Source organism: Crocodylus siamensis, chromosome 2 (assembly GCF_052110815.1).
Source record: "Crocodylus siamensis isolate JL-2025a chromosome 2, ASM5211081v1, whole genome shotgun sequence".
In the NCBI taxonomy this organism is placed as follows: domain Eukaryota; kingdom Metazoa; phylum Chordata; order Crocodylia; family Crocodylidae; genus Crocodylus; species Crocodylus siamensis.
The window spans coordinates 47,387,478-47,407,783 of NC_143396.1; the positions used below are offsets into that span (position 1 = coordinate 47,387,478).

General features: G+C 44.0%; 1 protein-coding gene across 3 annotated transcripts in view; it reads left to right on the forward strand.

The window, feature by feature from the left end:
• The window catches only part of FAM114A1 (family with sequence similarity 114 member A1), a 73,662-nt gene that overhangs the window by 43,938 nt on the left and 9,418 nt on the right, over positions 1 to 20,306 (forward strand). For all 3 annotated transcript variants that reach the window (XM_090035761.1, XM_090035760.1, XM_090035762.1), the window contains exons 6-8: positions 1,124 to 1,258; positions 4,568 to 4,720; positions 8,431 to 8,554. In XM_090035761.1, the coding sequence (XP_089891887.1) occupies positions 1,124 to 1,258; positions 4,568 to 4,720; positions 8,431 to 8,554 (412 nt within the window). The remainder of the gene's footprint in view (positions 1 to 1,123; positions 1,259 to 4,567; positions 4,721 to 8,430; positions 8,555 to 20,306) is intronic.

The following is a 20,306-nucleotide window of genomic DNA, read 5'->3' on the forward strand; positions in this document are numbered from 1 at the left end:
CAAAGCTATTAGCCTGTGAAGCCTTCTGTTCTTTTTTGTCCCCTGCCACCTGTCCCCCATCATTTACCCACCTTGTGTCTGCCTTCCCCAGCCTCAGGCCCTCCCTTGCCCTCCTTCCTCCATCACCCCCTTTCTCTCTTTGGGCTGCTTCTTCCCCCTGCAGCCTTGGGTCCTCACCCCTTATATCTGCTATGGCACCAGCAGGCTCCATCCCAATGGCAACCTGGGGCACTAAGCACAGCTCCCGCTCCGCGCCGTAGCAGCAACATGGAGTTGGCACTGCTACTACAGGGCTTGGCTGGTGCTTCAGGCTGCAAGGATGGAGCCTGCTGGCACTAAAGCAAAGGTAAGGAGGAGTATAGTAGTGTTGGTGGGGAGAAGCAGTCCAGGGGAAGACTGGGTGCAGTGGATTCCTGAGGCTGCAGGGAAGGAGTGGAGGGCGATACAGAGGCAGTGGAGGGCAGGCAACAGTTGTGGCTGTGGTCCAGACCCACAGCTGAGGCCAGAGCTGGAGCCACAGCAGCTGCCTGACCCCTGCCACCTCATACTCAGTTCTGGAATGAAGAACCTTTTCCCCTATGTTAAATGGAGGAAAGGTATTGTCTTTTAATTGAGTAAGTATGATACATTGTCACAGTTCATTTGCAGGTATTAGATAAAAAAATCAGTTGCATGAGAGGTTCGTAACAGACCTTTACTTCAGCCTTTCTATTCATAGCATTTGCTCTATTCTGCTGCCTGCCATCAAAAGAAGAATCAGAGCCACCCACATGTACAAAATGAAGGTGGCTTTTTTTCTAACTTTTTATTAACAATACTAATACTAAAAAAAATGTTATTAGGCATATTTTTTATGGGCAACAAGCTATTAAATTTCATACAATGTAAGTCTGTTTTTGTTTCATTAAATTGAAAACCTTTTATATAGAACTTTTTCTTCTGGAAAACATATTCAAAGCAAATCAAGGTGATTAATGGTGTCATAGATCCTATTCTTAGCCAGGGTGGGGAAGCTATAGGGACCTGAATATTCAGAGTGTGTCAGCAAAAGCACCATTTTCTACAATTTCACATTAACAAATAATGTGAAGAAGATAACCATGTTGCATTGTTTTATATGCAGGGCAAAAGTGTCTTATCTGGTGGCCTAGATGCTTTGGAATTTATTGGGAAGAAAACCATGAATGTCCTGGCAGAAAGTGATCCTGGATTTAAGAAAACAAAAATATTAATGGAAAGAACAGTTTCCCTATCTCAGGTTGGTTTGCATCAAACCCAGGTCTTACCTCAGTTGGAGACTACTGAGCTAGATTTTCCAGTTAAACAGACACAGGGGTTAATTTATTGGAATAGATTATGGCTCAGTTTTACACATAACATTTATGCGTTGTGTTGTACCCATTTTTTTCTCAGTAGGACTACAAATTATTATGTCTAGTACAATCAGCACTTACACATAAGGATGTGTATAACTAATCTTTGTAAGATACTGTATATGATGATAAATTACTGTATTTTGAGATGTAATCAAACCCTTCAGGGTTTCTAAACAGTTATAAGTGTCTGCTCACCTCACCTACTTAGTTGTAATACTTTACTTAACAATTCATAGATTTATAGATGTTAGGGTCTAGAAGGAACCTCACAAGATCATCAAGTCCAGCGTGGCCCCCCACCCCCGCACTTGAGAAGAAGAGACTGCTGGGGTCAGATGACCCCAGCAAGGTGCATATCAAGTTGTTTTTCTAAAGAACTCCAGGGTAGGTGATTGTACCATATCTGGGGGAAGTCTGTTTTAGACCCTAGGCTCTCAAATCATAAAGAAGTTTCTCCTTATGTCCAGTCTAAAGCCATCTTCAGGCAATTTGTATCCATTGGTTCTTGTCTTCCTCTGGGATGCCTTGGTGAATAGATGCTCCCCCAGGCCCTGAAGTACACCCCTTATATACTTATAGGCTGCCATCAAGTCCTCTCTAAGTCTTCTTTACTCCATGCTGAACAGCCCCATGTCCTTCAGCCTCTCATATGAACTGCTCTCCAGACCTCTAATCATGCGCGTGGCCCTCCTTTGGACTCTCAAGCTTCTGCACACCTGAAGTGCAGTGCCCAGAACTGGATGCAGTAGTCCAGCTGTGGTCTCACCAAGGCCAAGTAGAGTGGGAGGATGACATCTGTGGAAGAAATCAAACTTCACATTGTGGTTGAATCAGAACTGACAGAGCCAGTTTTTCTTTATTTAGGGCTATACTGTGATCACAGGGAGAATTTCATACAGCAAGGGGAATCACCCACTTGTCTGCTTCAAAGGATTTCTCAGACTCTTTAAGTTTACAAGCATATTTATACTTAAGACAGAGAAAGAGAAAAAATACAACCTTGGAGAAACAAAACGATGGTAAATCATGCAGACATGCAGGCAGTTTACTTAAAGAAAACATCTGTTTACAGGGTAATATATCTAAACTGAACAAGGCATGCAGGAATCCTTATCTCAGAACATGTAACTGAAATAAGCAGTATCAGCACTTCTGGTCTTTGTCTGTTTTCCTAGTCAAGTAGGCCAGAAACACACATCCTTAGTTTTGCTTGAGATGCATCAATAGATACATGCCAGTGTTTTGTTCACTGTGTCAGCTACAGCATCACATTAGTGACTCATGTTCATTCTGTGGTCTGTCATGACCTGCAGGTTTCTTTTAGTTGTGGTGCTAGCAAGCGTAGCACCGCCAAGCCTGTAAGTGTGTTGCAGATTATTTGTCCCCAGATGGAGCACTTTACATTTCTCTGCGTTAAACACCATCAGGTTTTGATCCGCCCACCTTGCAAGCCTGTCCAGGTCAGCCTGTATCCCCAGCCTGTCCTCAAATGTGACCGCACTCCCCTATAATTTGTGGTGCGGTGGCCACAAGCAGAGCAAGGAGGGGTAGGAGTGGCTGCACACGGAGCAGCTGCAGCACAGGGTGGTGGGTGGCAGTGGCGGCCACTGTGTGCAAGCTTCCCCACTGCCTGTGTCTAGCTGGCCAGCCAGAAATTCCAATTAATAGAGTGTTCTGGTCACTCAAATCCCAGATAACAGAGATTTTACTGTATATGACATCAGTCACAATGAGTGATAATGGAATAAAGCGTAAATTTTATTGGGAAAAATTAAAACAGTGAAAAAATATTATTTATTTTTCTCAGTATCCTCAGCAGCACACACTAATCTTACATAGAAGTCAAGTCATGAGTCATGTGCTTACAAGTTAATCTGAACATTGTCATTGCTGGTTCAAGTTACTTTAGATCTCCACATACAGATATGCAGTAACTACGTGTAACTTTTGATGACTCCAATACTATTACATCATTATACAGCATAGAAGGGATGCAGAGAGGCTGTAAATAAACACAGATGGACTTAGATGGTATTAAAACTACTTTTAGTAAAATTAAATGAGATCTAACAGCAGTAGGCATTAAACTTTTTTCTGCTTGTAGAATATAATGTTGCAGTGAGATATTTTTCTCTTAAAATTTCATTTTCAACATCTACTACTGTAAGCAGAAATGGATTGGAGGTTAAAAGCAAAGTAATTCATGTTAAGAACATTCTCTAATTGTACCCTTTATGTATATATTATGACAGCAATACACACATAGCCATTACCAATAAAGTAGAATATAAATACCAATAAAGTAGAGATATAAAATGCTACAGCCTCAGTACTGTCATTGATGTAACTGGCATGTACATCTGATTGCAGGATCAGCTTAAGCTTTATGTAAGGTATTTCACTTACAACATTCCCAGGCAGTTCATGATATAAGAATACTACAACTCTTGTAATGAAAAGGATTCTCTCAAGTAGTGTAAATTCAAAATGTGATGTACCTCAAAATTTAAAATGTGGGTGACTGCCTCCAAATTATAAGAATCACATTTTCAAACACTGAGGCCATAGCAGTGCAAAACATAAAATCCCCATAAAAATAGCATATATAAGTATTAAAGGATCACTCCAAAACATCCTCAAAAGTATGGAGCACAAGTCTGAACCACCTCTATTATAAGACCTATGCTCATTAAGGTAATGATTTTTGCATGTCCAGTGGTTACTTAGGACAGCTTTCACTATACATGGAAATACCCCTTTTGGGTAGGGGCCTCAGCAGCAACATTCTGCAGAGTTTGTGCTCTGTTATAGGTGCTATAAGAGAGTTAGGCAGTCTCTGGAATAAAGACCTTTTTATTTTTCTTCCATTTTAAATGGTGGCCAAATTTATGAGGTATTACCTGTAGCAGATATTGCCTTTGAGGATATAAACAACATTATTTGCCCTTTTTAAGGATAGTTAATAACACCGAAAGGAAAACTAAACATAGAGCACTACTTAAATATTTTATTAGAGAGGTTTATCAAAAAAGTTATGGGCATTTCAGATTAACATACCTGCAGTGCTGAAATTTTAGTCATAGTCCCAAATTTTATTACTACTACCTAGAAAAGATGAGGCTGAGAGTAATAAAAACCCAATTCCACAGTGTCGCCAATACACTAACCGGAATGATATATATATTTTACAGTTGTTGCGAGAAGCTAAAGAGAAAGAGAAACAGAGATTGGCCCAGCAAGTCACAGTCGAAAGGACAGCACATTACGGGTTGCTTTTTGATGAATTCCAGGGTTTGTCCCATCTTGAAGCTCTGGAAATTCTGTCTAATGAAAGTGAAGCCAAGGTACAGTATAAAGGCCATAAATTTGCAGTGGTTAGTGAAAAATTGTTCTCAAGCAGTAATCTCCCAAAACAATTCTCTTTTAAGTCATTACGGGTTTCCATTGACTTTAGGAGAGGTTGGATTAGTCCCAATGGGCAGTCCCTGGTCTCGGGCAGTCCATCTCAATAGAACTAGGATTTAGCACAATAGCTGAAAAAAATCAAGGAAACTTTGTATTTACAGTTCTAGTTGTTAAAACATTGTGTATTCCTTGTTTTTTGATGTGTGACCAGATATAAATATCCCCTTAAGCTTTGCCAGGAAACTCAATTATTTTCTTTTTGGAAGAGATTGATATTTATATCCAGGAACTCCAGAACAACTACTCCCAGAGGATAGTGAAATAAAATTGATTCCTGATTATTTATTCAATTTCTATCCCTGATTTATTGCATTGTTTTATTAGCGTGTACCCAAGATATAAATACTGGGTGTTTGCAATCTCTGTAGCAAATCAAGTTAAGAGCCATGTGCTTACAAATTCAGAGTTCTAGGAAGAATATAATCTGAACATTGTCACTGCCAGTTCAAGTTACTTTAGATCTCCATATACAGATATGCAGTAACTGCTTTTAACTTTTGATGACTCCAGTACTGTAGCCTCACTCTTAGAGACATGCTTAAATTCATAATGTTATTATGACATCCAGCTTTTATTTCAAGTATTAGTTTATTAACTCTATGCCAAATTAGCTCAGGGGAGCCTTATTGCTCTCTCAGTACTCAGTTTTCTAAATAGTTCTCAAACTATCTTCCTTTGTGTATTTCTGTTTTTTAAAGTCCATTCTTCTTTCCCCTCTGAAAAAGGTTAGGGCACAGAACAGGGGTGGCCAACTTCTAAGTGACTGGTTGCATGCCGTAAGCCACACCAGTGGGAATCGCATGCTGTGCAGGCCGCACCAGCACAAACTACCAGCACTTCTGGCTGATCACCCAGTAGGCAATCCCATACTGCATTGCATTTGTACGCAACCTCCCACACCACCCCACAAACCCAGTCACCCTGGCCTCACCCACAGTCTGGCCCAGCTGCAGGCTGCCCTGCTGCACCATAGGCTGTGTTGTGCCACATCGCACCACCCTCCTCTTGGAATCAGGCAGGAAAAAGAAGCCAGAGAAGGGAAAGGAGACCCCAGATATTGCTACAGCCAGAGTGATTAGGGCAGTGGCAGCTGGGCAGGAGTGTGAAGGCCACAAATTAACACTTTGCAGGCCACATGCAATTGGACAGCCCTGGCATAAAACATATTTAGCGTAAAGGCCCTCACTTTCTAAAATGGTCTAACACCAGCCTCCTATTTTTCTGCTACAAGTAAGTATAGGTCCAGATTAATAAAAGCTTGTTGCTTAGAGCCAGATTCTGTTCTACCCAGTTGGAATCCTTGGCAAACAGTTAATGCAAAAGATGGATAGGTCTTCCTTGCTGATTTTTTGTGACTCCATCCTAGTTATTACAAGTTATTACAAAAGTAGATGCATTAATGAATTTTCAATACCTGAGTGCAACAGAATCACACTTAGGTAGCTAAGTCCATTTAATTGTCCACTAGCTGGAACAGAATCTGGCCCCTACTCTCCCTCTAACTTTTATGTTTGAAGTGACTTCTAAGTCAAAATTATAAAGGCAAAACTAGAGGCTATTTTAAAGCAATGAACTACAAACCTTTTTTTTAAGTAATTAAAGCATCTGAATTTTAATCACACCCAGGACTGTTACTTTGAGTCTGTTAAGACCATGTTAATCTAAAGTCTGCTCTCCTTTATAATAAAATGTGTTAATCTCTTGGGAAAAGGTGTGTTTAGTACTGGAGTTTCAACTACTGGAGTTTCAGAGTTAGAAGCCTAAGTGATTTGAGCCAGAAACAATGTGGACACTAAAAAGAGATTCCTAGCTGAAGTAGGAAACAAGCTGTTTGTGGGAATTTGGCAGGACAGAGAGCTGTGTGTGAGGAGCACAGACTTTTAACAGCCAGTCCCAAGGTTTGTAGTTTTAATTTTCAAAATCTTTCATGGGCTTCAACCAGACTCTCTAAGGGATAATGATCTGCCAGGAGCACCGAGTTATTCAGAACAGCTGAACTGTCTGTCAGTGTTGTGGGTGAGACCAGTGGAGACAGGGAACAGGACTTGTACTCTGATGTTCCCTGCCACAAGTGTCCAGGTGGACAGTGAGCCTTCCTGTATTCTCTTCCTACTCATAACCTTCACCACAACCTTCCCATATAAAGGTTTCACCTTTAAATTACAGGTTTTTAAAATCCAAAGTATGTGTTCTGGGAGTAGGAAGAGACCTGAAGATATTGTAATATTGGAAAGGCATTATGGTCACCCATTGACAAAGTCATCCAGTAGGTTAGATTGTAGCAGAAAGCCCCTTTTATATGTTTCCCTTCTGGACATTGATATAACAGAAGACCCTTCTTGCCTGAAACATTTTGTGCATTTGTTTTCCTTCTCAGTATTGGCAGAGACCTAGCATATTAATTGCATGGGTGTGGCAAGGCTCAGAGCAAGCCAGAAAGCTGAAGTGGCTTTCTGTAGAAGAAACCTAGAAACTACATCTACATATCAATTAAGCTCAGTGTTACTAAAGAAAACATAACTAAAAAGTCCATTGCAAAGACTGTAAATATATCCTGTGCTAACTTAACTCACTTACTGCTCCCAGTAGCCTTTTAATTTCACTACCTCACATTGCATTTTTATATATTTCTCACAGTGCATTTTCATATTTCATCTGTCTCATCTTTACCATGGAATTTTTTATTTATATTTTCTCTTTTAAACTCTTAAGGAATGTACTCCCTGTAGAATGAAGTTACACCCTGCACCGTTGTTGAAACTTCATTGAAATTGTAATTGTAAAGTAATAAAATCTGTTGAGTGAATGCAAGTGAATGATGATCATCAGTAGACAATAGCCTAGCCAAAGGAACTCCATTTTAAGCTAATCAGGCTAAAGAACTGATTCCTGGAACTGAGCACTCACCCTGTGGACTATTCCTGTAACCCATGACAATACAGCCATTAAGTCAATAAGTCAAGGGTGGACTCCTGAAACTTCAGGTGCCAGCAGGCAGAGACCCCTGTGACTAACAGGTGTCAGGTACTATTCAAGACCCACATAGGACACCGACTTCTGGATTGGGTAGCCAAGATGATGCTGGGGGATCACACAAGTCTGCCAGAAAGGGATAAAAGGCAGTGAAGCATGACACTCAGTGGTGCCCTCTCATCCATCACTTGACCTATCTAGAAAGAAGGACAAGTAAGCAACCCCCTTCTGGAGAAGACATCACCTTGAAGGAAGCTGACCATCAACAGCAGACTCCAGGGCCTCGAATAGGTAGATATACTGACACCAGTGCTCTCACAATAACTACAGCAGCTACTATACACTATACTACATGGGTTTGAATGAATGAGTGCGTGTATGTGGTAAGGTGACCAGTACTTTTATTGGTAACTTCACATCCCATTCAATAAACTAGAATTTATTATGATCCTGTGAGTTGGTCCCTTGTAGTCAACAAGATAAAAGATGTGAGTTCATAATGGGAGTTTATGTCTCTTTCTCAGCATAGCATCAGACAGCTCACGCTCAAATCAGCCATTACAATGAAGAAAAGGCCTAATTATGTTATGACTGATCATCATCATTTCTTTTTCAGATTCAGTCATTTTTAACTTCCCTTAATGGAGAGCAGTTGGAAATTGTGAAAAATTATTTGATTGCTATTAAAGAGATCTTCATTCCAAAGGAATCAAATAGTGAAGATGGTCAAGAAAAAAAAGGTAATTAAAGAACTGCTGAGTTATCCCATGTGCAAACTATTAAATCTATGGGTTTAATTAAAAAAATTCAAGCTGACATGCCTTACTTAGTTCGGAGGAAGTGGACCACTGGTAGTGCACAAAGCCATGGTAAGTGGTCCAAAGATCACACCAAACCCTCTCCTTTTCAGTTAAAAGTGTGATGAGGAGGTTCCCTGGTAGTCTGTGACAAATGCTAAGTGCTGATACTGGGTTTTAGTCCAAACCATCTAGGAGCTACTGCTGCATTGATAACAGATGTTTTGGAGTGAAATTTGTGTGTCACCTTTATACTGCTCAAAAAGAAACAAATAATGTGGAGACAAGAAAAGCTCAGGTGGTTATATGCTTCATTTTACCCTCATACTCTAACTAAAGTGAAAGATGCATACAGCATTGGATAATGAAGTTAGGGTTGATTATGGATTTTTTTTAATCTCAACAGAGCAAGCAAAATAAAAAGTAAAGGGCAACACACCATTAATTGACATTCAGGTTATAGATCCTGCTTATAAAATTATTTATGCACTGTAAACTGGCTGGCAGTTGGGATGAGTGATTTTGTGCTCTAATGGCCTAATCTAATATACTGAAGGGATGGAACGGTATTTTCTTTTGAGCGCTTAAGTGGCAGTTTTCTGGCTGGCTGTCTAGCTGGTTTCAACCACATTTTACATCTTGGTTGCTGAAGGCTATACACATACCTTCATGTAGGTAGCATTTTTGGCATTCAGCTAAAATTCTGCTGTTTAGACATGCAAAGGGAAATAGAGATCCATCCTAGTGAGATTTTCATCCCTGCTCCAGTCTCTATGCCAGGTAAAAGGGACTGGAGTGGCATAAAGGGACTGTAAAGATCCCAGTTTCCTGTTGGAAAGGCACTGGAAAGCATAGTGACAAGGCTGCTCTCCAGGGTTCCCCTTGCAATAGCTAATACATGGGTTGTTTAAGTAATAAGGCTAGAAATGGCAAGAGATTGTACACTGCACTGCAGAGATTATGGGCAGCATTGTGGTGCTAGGTCAGCCCAAAGAGTTCACTGTTAGTTAGGCCCGGAGAGAGTGTAAATTATGCTAAGGGCCTCTAAACCCTAGGTAAAGCCAAAGTAGATGGCTACAAAGGTAGCTGAAAGCCAGGATAGCCTGTGTGGGGGTTGCAAGTTCTATGCTTAGCCTCTGGACATCAGTAGAAAGATTCCCATTGACTTAATTGGGCTTTACATCAGGCCCTTAAATTCTGCCTTGAAAATAGTTTTTTAATCTCTAAAGTCTTTTCCTAATCTCAGGGAAGCAGGCCCTTCTAGCCTAAATTTTTCAAAATACCGAGTGACATGTGACCAAGCATCTGAAACTCACCAAAGCAAACTCTTATTAAGAAAAATGTCTAGAGGTGGTTCCTCCTTAACACCGCAGGGTACTGGCAAATTCTGTTCTGCTGTGTCTGAGTTCTTATACTGCCCTCATCATTGGAGTATCTGAGCACTTTCTAGTAGTACATTAAACAACAGGAATCACATCTGTCACATGTGGTTTGTTGTCTCTCATGCTTTCCCCAAGTGGCGAATTGTGTGTGCTATGAAATGTTTTAGTTTAGTGGAGTTTTACTTTTGTGGTTTTTTAAATGTATGCCCTGCTGTCTGTGTGTTAAAAGGCCATGTGGCATATGTTGTGGGACAGGGTGACATACGTGAGAGCTATTAATTCTTGGGACGGGTTCATTTTTCGATCTCAGAGCATCCTGTAAGAAAGCTATTTCTTTTGCACATATGAATTTTACCCTTATGGTAGAAAGTTCTGTTTTACCAGTGAAGCAAGGCTGTTGACCGTCATCCTTGTCTTGGATATGTAGAGGGTCTTCTATATATACTAAGTCTAAAGCACAGCACTTTGAAGAGAAGGACCAAATCAAAAAGCATTTTTCGTCATACAAAAGCAAATCAGACAAAGGGCCAAAACACTCCTTTCAGTGACAAAGAAATAACCACAAATGAAGTCTGCACACCTTGCAGTGGAGTCTTTAGAAAGTGAAACTGTTTCTTCAGGCTTCAGTAAAATCAACTGTTTTATTCATTTTCCTTAACCAGAGTAAGTACACAGAGTATGATGTTCTCTCCTTTGTAGATGAACAGGAGTATTCCGCTGCACCATTTCCAACATACAGCCCACTTACAGATCTAGGCAGATCTGTACAGAGATCCACATACAAATTAAGAACAATGTAATGCAGCATGTGGTATGCTTCATTTATAATCAGTCTTGAAGTAGTGCACTGCATGAGCAGAAGTGCTGGAAAGACTTTCACATACAGTGGAGTCACATCATACGCGCATTTAACTTATGCGAATTCATCATACGCGTATGCCCCAGAGTGTCAGTTGTTTGTATTCAGCCTGCAGCTGCACCCCCGCAGAGCTGTGCACGGGGCCAGCAGCCCTGCTGGGAATCTGTGCACGCTGGCCGGGCAGGAGTTTGGTGCAGGCTGCTCTGGGTAGGAGCAGCTGGATGGGGGAGGGAGCGGACTGTACCAGTGGGCAAGCGCCCCGGTTCCCTCCCACCCCCAGCCAGCTCCTGGTACCTACCATGCGTGCACCCTGCAGCTGCCCCCCTGCAGCGCTGTGCACTGGGCCAAGCAGCTACATTGGAAGCAGCCCTGCTGGGAAGCTGTGCACGCTGGCTGGGCAGGAGTTTGGTGCAGGCCAGCTGATTTTCAAGGGTAATTTTGACTATACGCAATTTTTGCCTTACGCGCTGACTCTAGAACCTAACCTCCGCATAAGATGCGACTCCACTGTATTGCATAATCATGTCTGTCCACATATATTTATGGACAATTAAGGGACCAATGTCAACTTTTTTATTATAGGTTAATTTAAAATAATTCTACTTTCTGTTTTGTACCATTTAAATACTATGTACAATTTTATTTGGATACAGTTGAGCAGAAGAGATTTGACCTCACTAAGAAATTAAAATGTTTACTAACTGACAGTAGACAGAATTACAAAAAAGAATGGAGAGAGAAATATCTGGCTTTCCAGAAATGGAGATTTTGGATTTACATTTTCTATTAAGATGTATATATCATGATCACAAATAGATGTATTGAATCTCTTGAGGACATAATTGTTGACTGTTTTGGACTGCCATGGGTTACTGTGTAGCTTACAAACTTTCACACTAGGAGAGTGTTAAATATGAGTATATATGGGAACAAAGTAGATCTAGAATTATGGACAGTGGGAAAGATATCCTTTTCTATTAAATTGTGTTGGATAGTTTGAAAACCAGTAAAAATTAACATTTTCTGTAGGGCTTTACAGTAGAGTTGGGCTTGCACCTTGGTGATGATCACTTTCATGGAAAACTTGGATTGCTGTTGCCTCTCATTGTAATAATCATTTAACACACACACCATTGCACAGATGGTGCTCATGCTGCTTTACATTTCCTGTAGACAGTATCCTTGGTGGGTATCCACCAAAATATCTCTTTTTGATCAGAAAAAGACAGTGATGTCTTCAATAAATCCAGAAGAGGGGGGAGAGGGGTTTCCTTAGTGTTTTTATTGAATGTAGCAAATGTATAAAGCCCCATAAAACGTAAATAATTCATTTAATAGGCCCATAAAGGACAATAGTCTGTCATTTTAGATAACTATGATCCATTTGCATTTAATACTGCAAATGATTTGCATCTTTGTTCCCTCTGATAGAGTAGTTTCTATTTCAGCCAGCTTTGGTTTGACAGTGTCTATAATAATTTGAGTTGTGTTTTTATCCTTCAGCTACTGCAGTTAATGTTCTTGTTCTCATTTACCAAACCGTATATAACTTTCTGGATTGCTCTGAAATGTGTCCTTTCAAGAGAAGAGTTTTAGTCCTTGGGTGGGGGTTGTTTGTCTGCTTGTCTGTTTGTTTTTAAATTGTTTACCTGAAATTATTTGCTTAGGTTCCTGCAATATTGTTATACCCAAACTATACTGAAAATATAAGGTGTTGCCAATTATAATAAACACACTTTAATCACCATTAAGTGCCTAGTGAGGACAAAGCATCCTTTAGCAACATATTGGCTGAGCATGGTCAAATTCATATCTTCACTACAAAGAAAAGCTTTGCTCTTAGCCCAGGTGAGCTAACACAAGTTAAAATCCTACTGAAGACAAGATTACAGATTTAACCCAAGTTAGTGATTCAGGTAAAGACCTATAGGGAAGCCTAATGTTTAACTTGATGGACTAAGAATTAACCACTTTGGGCTGCAGTAAAGTCCATGAGTAAGGACAGAAGTTACACATAAACCGATTTAAGTGATCAGAAACTGGTTTAAACCTGTGTGATGGGCTAGCCAGTAGCGGCCCCGGGGTTTTGAAAAGTTAAAAAATGATTGGTGGAGGGGATTTCGTTTTCCCCACCAATCAGGCTCTGGAAAAGGAGAAAGCTCTGGATATAGGCTTTAGTATACTACGTTCCTCTTTAATCCAACTTTAGATACTTTGGATGAGATACTTCCATCTATTTTATCACGGTTTTCTTCACAATTTTTTATGAGACTAGGCCAGTTCTTAATAAATTGTTCAAAACAACGAACCACAGAATTCTATCAAAACATCTTGAGGGAGAATTAGTTTGGATCCTCCTGCTCTCTTCAGTGAAGCTGAAGCAAAATAGTTGTTACAGAAGTATTTTGCAACTTTAACAACATTTTCTTTTATTCCTGAAGAAGTACTTAGGTCTTTGGCTAAGAGATGCATTAAAGAGCACTGCTGCCATATGTTATTAAGGAGCATTCTTCTGTTTCTTCTTCTAAATATCTTCTCATCTTTGCCACGTTTGCAGCATTGTCTGTGACAACTGTGCGTGTGACAGTCTGTTCACAGTGACAGTGTCATCTGTGACAGTTTGTTCACAGTTTATTACAGCTTTCACTGCCACTTCTTTTAAATATTCTGCTGTGTGGGCATTTCCTGACATATCTATTGTTTCTGAAAGATATGCAACCCCATCTTCTTTTGTCACACAGGCACATATTAGTGAATTGTGTACATTGCTCCATTCATCAATACTTAAATTGGCAAATTTCCCCTCATTATTTCTTACACACTGTTCAAGTTCCTTCTCATACACTGCATCTAGCAACCTTCTACCAATGTCTGCTCTACCAGGTGGAGTGTAGCCTGGTCATAAGGACTCAACCACGTCAATGAAGTGTTTATTGTTAACAATGCGAAAAGGAGAATTTGTGGCATAAATTAACCAAGCAGTCTTTTCATCTATGGTGTCTTGTTGGTATTTGCTGGTCCCTAATACAAACCCATCCATGGTGGTGGTTTTACTGGATGATTGAAATCTTTCGCTTGCTATTGATACTTTGTTGTCTGAAATATGTTTAGTTGCAGCACTGCTGCTAAAAATAACAGCGAATGCCCATGTTTGATTGGTGGGTAACTTGATATGTGTGAGTGTGACAGAGCCATTAATTCATTTTTATGAGACCTATAAGTGTAGGTTGAGCATGTTTGTGATGAGATTTAATTGTAACTGTTATTTTTTTAATGAGAGAGAAATGTAGAATTTTATTGATGATTTAAAAAAAAAAATTATTGGTTTTTTGGGGTTTTTTTTAAATCATTGATTTTTATCCACCCTGGGAGCAGAACAGTCCTGCTGGCCTGAGCCAGCACACAGCTTTGGCGGGACAGTTCCTGGTGTGGCTGCAGCTGGCTGGGTGCTACTGTGCCTCCCTTGCCTCTAGCAGCTCCTTCTCCTCCCACTGCTGCCCCTGCTTTCCTGTTCCAGGTGGCGGGGGGGCAGGATGCCTTCCACCCACTCCACCCATCTGCAGGGTCTGCTCATCATGCAGGGCAGGGAAGTGGATGGAAGGCAGCCAGGAGCTGGAGCCAGAGCTCCACACACTGGGCAGAAGCCACTGGGCTGAAGCTTCCTGCCTGCCCACCTAGAGTGGCACAGCAGGGGCAGGGGTGGTAGCAGCAGCTGGATGCGAGAGAGGCAGAACAGCCCCACCAGCCCCAGCCAGCATGCAGCTGCAGCTGGTTGGGTGTTGCACAATAATGAACAATGGGTGCAGTAGCTGCAGGCACATGAGCCCCTATAATGGGCAACCAGGGGTGACGCATAGGGGTGCACCACCTGCAAAAAGACATCGAAAAGACTGTTGGTGGTGCCTGCAGGCGGTCCCTGATTGTCACTGGCTGCCACCACCACTGACACTGCCGGCGGTGCCTTTGGGTGGTCACCAGGAGCTGGAGCCAGAGCTCCATGCACTGGGCAGAAGCTGGACTCGATGATCTTTCGAGGTCCCTTCCAGCCCTAATGTCTATGAAATCTATGTGGGCCAGACCTGTCCCAGTGGGCTGCAACTCGTGCTGGAACCCAGCAGCCACCCAGATGAATGGCCAAAGAGGCTGGAGGGGGTACGGCTGCGCCGGTGGGAGCCCAGTGATGATGAGCTCCTGCAGACAGTGGCTTCTGCCCAGTGCATGCAGCTCTGGCTCCAGCTTCTGGCTGCCTTCCATCCACTTCCCTGCCCAGCGTGATGAGCAGACCCTGCAGATGGGTGGAGTGGGTGGAAGGCATCCTGCCCCCCCGTCACCTGGAACAGCAAAGCAGGGGCAGCAGTGGGAGGAAGAGGTCGCCATGGTCAGCGCTCACCACCCCCCTCGCCACTGAGAGTTCCAGCAGTGTCTGCAGGAGCTCATCATCACTGGGCTCCCACCAGCGCAGCCGTACCGCCCCCCCAGCCTCTTTGGCCATTCATCTGGGCGGCTGCTGGGTTCCAGCCTGAGTTGCAGCCCACTGTGACGGGTCTGGCCCACATAGATTTCATAGATTTCATAGACATTAGGGCTGGAAGGGACTTTGGAAGATCATTGAGTCCAGCCCCCTGCCCAAAGGGTAGGAAGTCAGCTGGGGTCATAGGATCCCAGCAAGATAAGCATCCAATTTGCTCTTGAAGGTGTTCAATGTAGGTTCTTGAACCACTTCCAATGGCAGGCTGTTCCAGAACTTGGGGGCTCAGACAGTAAAGAAATTCTTCCTTATGTCCAGCCTGAAACAGTCTTGTAGTGGTTTATGACCATTCAACCTCGTCATCCCTTGGGACGCTCTGGCAAACAAACGTTCCCCCAGATCCTGGTGGTCTCCTCTGATAAACTTATAGGTGGCCATCAGATCACCCCTGAGCCTGCGCTTTTCCAGGCGAAAGAGCCCCATGGCTCTCAGCCTCTCATCGTAAGATCTACTTTCCTGAACTCTGATCACGTGCGTGGCTCTTCTCTGGACTCTCTCAAGCTTCTCCACATCCTTTTTGAATTGTGGGGCACAAAACTGGACACAGTACTCCAGCTGCGGCCTCACCAAGGCCGAGTATAAGGGGAGAAGGACATCCTGGAATTTGCTTGAGAAGCATCTATGGATGGAAGCCAGCGTTTTGGTCGCTTTACTGGCCGCAGCATCACACTGCACGATCATGTTCATCTTGTGGTCAATGATGACCCCCAAGTCTCTTTCTTCCATAGTGCTAGCCAGCCTAGCACTGCCAAGCCTATAAGGATGCTGCAGGTTTTTTTCCCAAGGTGGAGAACCTTGCATTTTTTGGTGTTAAACACCATCAGGTTCTCGTCTGCCTATATGCTGAGCCTGTCCAGGTCAGCTTGGATCACCTGCCGGTCTTCTGGCGTGGATGCTTTGCCCCAAAGTTTGGTGTCATTGGTGAACTTGAACTCAGTCCACTTTTGACTCCAATGTCCGCATCATTAATGAAGATGTTGAACAATTTGGGTCCAAGGAGAGAGCCTTGGGGGACCCCACTGGTCACAGGACACCATGATGAGTGACTTCCATCAATTACTACCTTCTGGGTCTGACGACGGAGCCAATTTCCCAGCCAGCAGATCACGGTGGACCCAAGGCCACATTTGGCTAGTTTTGTCAAGAGGTGATCATGGGATACCAAATCGAAGGCTTTTCTGAAGTCAAGATATATGACATCAATCTCTTCTCCCTTGTCCAGGTGATAGGTCACCTGGTCATAGAAGAAAATGAGATTGGTCAAGCAAGACCTACCCGCAACAAATCCACACTGGCTATCCCTTAGGATGTTGGCATCAGCCATTAAGGATGGCCTCTTTAATAAATTTTTCTAAGATCTTCCTCAGGATAGAAGTCAGGCTATGGGCCTCTAGTTAGCCAGATCCGCTCTCCTCCCTTTCTTGAAGATAGGCACCACATTGGCCTTCTTCCAGTCTTTGGGCACTACACCAGAGAGCCAGGAGTTTTCAAAGATCTGTGCCAGGGGCTGGGCTATGACGGTTGCCAGCTCTTTGAGTACCCTGGAGTGTAGATTGTCAGGGTCAGCTGACTTGAAGGTATCCAGCTTCTCAAGGTGTTCCTTCACAAGGTCAGCATTTATGGAGGGCAGGGGATCTCCCCCCACCCGGACCTCCCTGTCCCATAGCAGGCATGGGCGTCCCATGGGACTGATGAAAGACCAATGCAAAGTACCCATTTAATAGGTTGGCTTTTTCCTGGGTGTCAGTTGTCAGTTGCCCCATCTGGTTCAGCAGGGATCCAATGTTGCCCTTGCTTTTCCTCCGGCTCCCCACATATCTGAAAAAGGACTTTTTATTGTCCTTGATGCTCAAAGCTAGTTGGAGTTCAGTTGCAGCCTTGGCTTCCCTGGTTTTCTCCGTGCGGGACCGGACCAGTGCAGAATAATCCTCCTTGGAGGTGAATCCTGTCCTCCATCCTTTGTAGGCCTTTCTTTTTCACCTCAGGAGGTCTGCTGGGTCCATGGAGAGTCAGGGGGCTGCTGTGCCCTCTTGCTGCCTTTCCTCCAAGACGGAATAGACTTAGCTTGTGCATTGAGGATCACTCCCCTGAGGAGCAACCACTCTTCTTGAACTCCCCTCTCCCTGGGGTCGTGGTCCCTTACGGCCTGACTGACAAGCCTCCGGAGCTTGTCAAAGTCAGCTTTTCTGAAGTCAAGGACTTCCGTGTTGCTGACTGACTTGCCAGCTTTACAGTGGATGATGACGGTGATCAGCTTGTGGTCGCTGTCACCCAGCTTCCCATCGATCACTAGGTCACCAATTGGGTCATCCCCTGTAGCCAGTACCAAGTCAAGCAGCGCTTTGCCTCTTGTTGGCCCATAGACTTCTTGAGTTAGGTAGAGGTCATCCACGCATGAGAGGAAGTTTTGTGACTGCTCGGATTTTGCTGAGTGATCCTCCCACAAGATGTCCAGGTATTGAAGTCACCCATGACAACCATGGTCCTGGAGCATGCGGCCTCAGCCAGTTCCCGGGCGAACTCCTAGTTAAACTCAGGACTTTGGGTGGGCGGTGTGTAGTAGACTCCCACCGTTGTGTCCCCTGTGCCATGTTCCCCACGGATTATAACCCAGAGGGTCTCCAGTCATCCACCCTCATCGCCAATATCAGCTTGCAGGGACATGTAGCTTTCCTTAACATAGAGAGCTACACCCCCGCCCCTTTTATCTACTCGATCCCTCCTGTACAGGGTATAGCCATCTATACCCGAGGTCTAGTCATGAGTGCAGTCCCACCAGGTCTCTGTTATCCCTATGATGTCATAATTACTTGCATTAAGCAGGAGGATGAGCTCCTCCTGCTTGTTCCCCAAGCTCCTGGCATTTGTGTACCCCTTGGGGGCTCCTGCCTTGCCCACAGATTGTACCAGGGCTGGGGCAGGGGTGGGCTTTCTTAAGTGCCTTGGCCCGCTGGCTTTGCAAGGGTTGCTCAGTGGGCCAGCAGTGGTGGTAGTCCCCCCCTCCCCCAACAGGCTTAGTTTAAAGCCCGGTGGAGCATGTTAGCTAGTCTGGCTGAGAAGAGCCTCCTCCCCAGGGGAGAGAGGTGGAGGCCATCCCTTCCCAGCAGCTCGCTGCCTCTTACGCCAAAGAGCGGGCTGTGGTCATGGAAGCCAAAGCCTTTCCGATGACACCAGCACCGCAGTCTTTGGTTGACTAAATGGATCCTCCTCTCCCTCCTCAGCCCATAGCCCAAGACTGGGAGGATAGACAAGAACACCATCTGTGCCCCGAGACCCTTTAGCCCCGCTCCCAAATCCCTGTAGCGCTTCATGACCCAGCTGGGAGCACTCCGAGCCGTGTCACTGGTGCCCACATGAATAAGGAGCATGGGATAGTGGTCTGTGGGCTGGAGTAGTTTAGGGATCTTCTCCTCAAAGTCCCGGATGCGGGCTAAGGGTTTGGGGCAGCATATTGCCCCCTCAGGATGGAGTCTCCCACAACAAACACCTTACGTTTTGTCTACGGGAGAAGGCAGGCGGTAGCTGCAGTTGAGTCTGTGTTGCCCGTGGGAGCTGGCAACTTAGCAGGCTGTGCTGGAGCAGCAAGAGGTGTAGCCTAGCCCAGCCCAGCCTCTCCACATCCGCTCTTTGCAGCACCCATGGGCCAGCCCAGCTCAGCCCCATAGCCACAGCTTAGCCCCAGCCTCAGCCCCCCAGCCTCAGCCCTGGGCAGATGGCGGGGCCATGCCAGCCAGCTCTGGCCAGGCCACCTGACACACAAGCAGGGCAAAAAGCCAGGCAGACCTCAGCTAGGGTCCCCATGCCCATGCCCAAGAGGGGAGATGAGTGTTTAATGCCCCTCCCTGCCCTGCTTTGCCTAAGCTGCTGCCTGAGCTGGTGTCTGGCCACGTTCCCCCCCAACCCCGGGACATGCCTGACAAGGGCTGCTTCCCCTCATTCAAGTACATCCTGGCTGGGGTCCCTGCAGGCCAAGGTGGGGATTTAATCCCCTCCCCAATCATACTTAGCATCCTGCTGGGGGGTCCTGGCCATGTCCCCCAGGTCAGCTTCCCTCCAGCCTTGTGGCTGCTGCCAAAGGGAAGGGAGGGCTTGTTCTAGCGTCCCCAGCTTCTAGCCAGAGCCACTGCAGGGAGTGGCTGCATTTCTGGAATCAAAAGTGAAAGTCTATTCACTTGCAAATCAGTTCAGTCTACACAGATAGAATAACCTGTAATGATTTAATCAATTCAGGTGTGGGCTTTTTGATTGTATGTCCCTAGCCAAGATTATATCTGAGGACCAGATACCATGTAGCATAAAGAAAACTGTCAGTATCTTTTTGCAGTTCCATCAAGATCAGTTAAATTCATTGCAAAGCAAGGTACTTCTCCTGGAGGAAGATTCATCTTGTCCAGAGCTAGCATGATGGTCCTCGACTCCCACTTGAACTGTTTTGGAAGTTAGACCTTAACTAGTAAATAGAGAAAAATAGGAACAAAATATCACTTGAAAACATTTCAGAACTAGATGGGTTTTGGAGCTTAGTTGGGAGTCTGATCTTTAGCATCAGTAGCCCAAGAAAATTGATACTAACAGAACTGTATTGAGGTCTATTTCCCCAGAAAGCATTAATGAAAAATCCAAACTCAATGTAGGTTCAGTGTAGATGAATATATCCAACTGTTATCATTTAGGAAATCCATCTAATAAATAATGCAAGGGCAAAGTAGAAATGGTTACCTTGTAATTCATTATCTATGAAGATGTTAGCTTTAGCCAACATGGGCAAAGGGATCTCCATGACCAAGATGGAGATTAAGTACTGGGAATGTCTGGGTCAGTCATGCACATTGTGTAAGGAAAGTCCTGCTCCTTTAAGACCGTGTAGTCTCGACTACAAAAGAAAAAAGCTCTACATAATCACATTCATTCTTAAAGTAAAGAAGT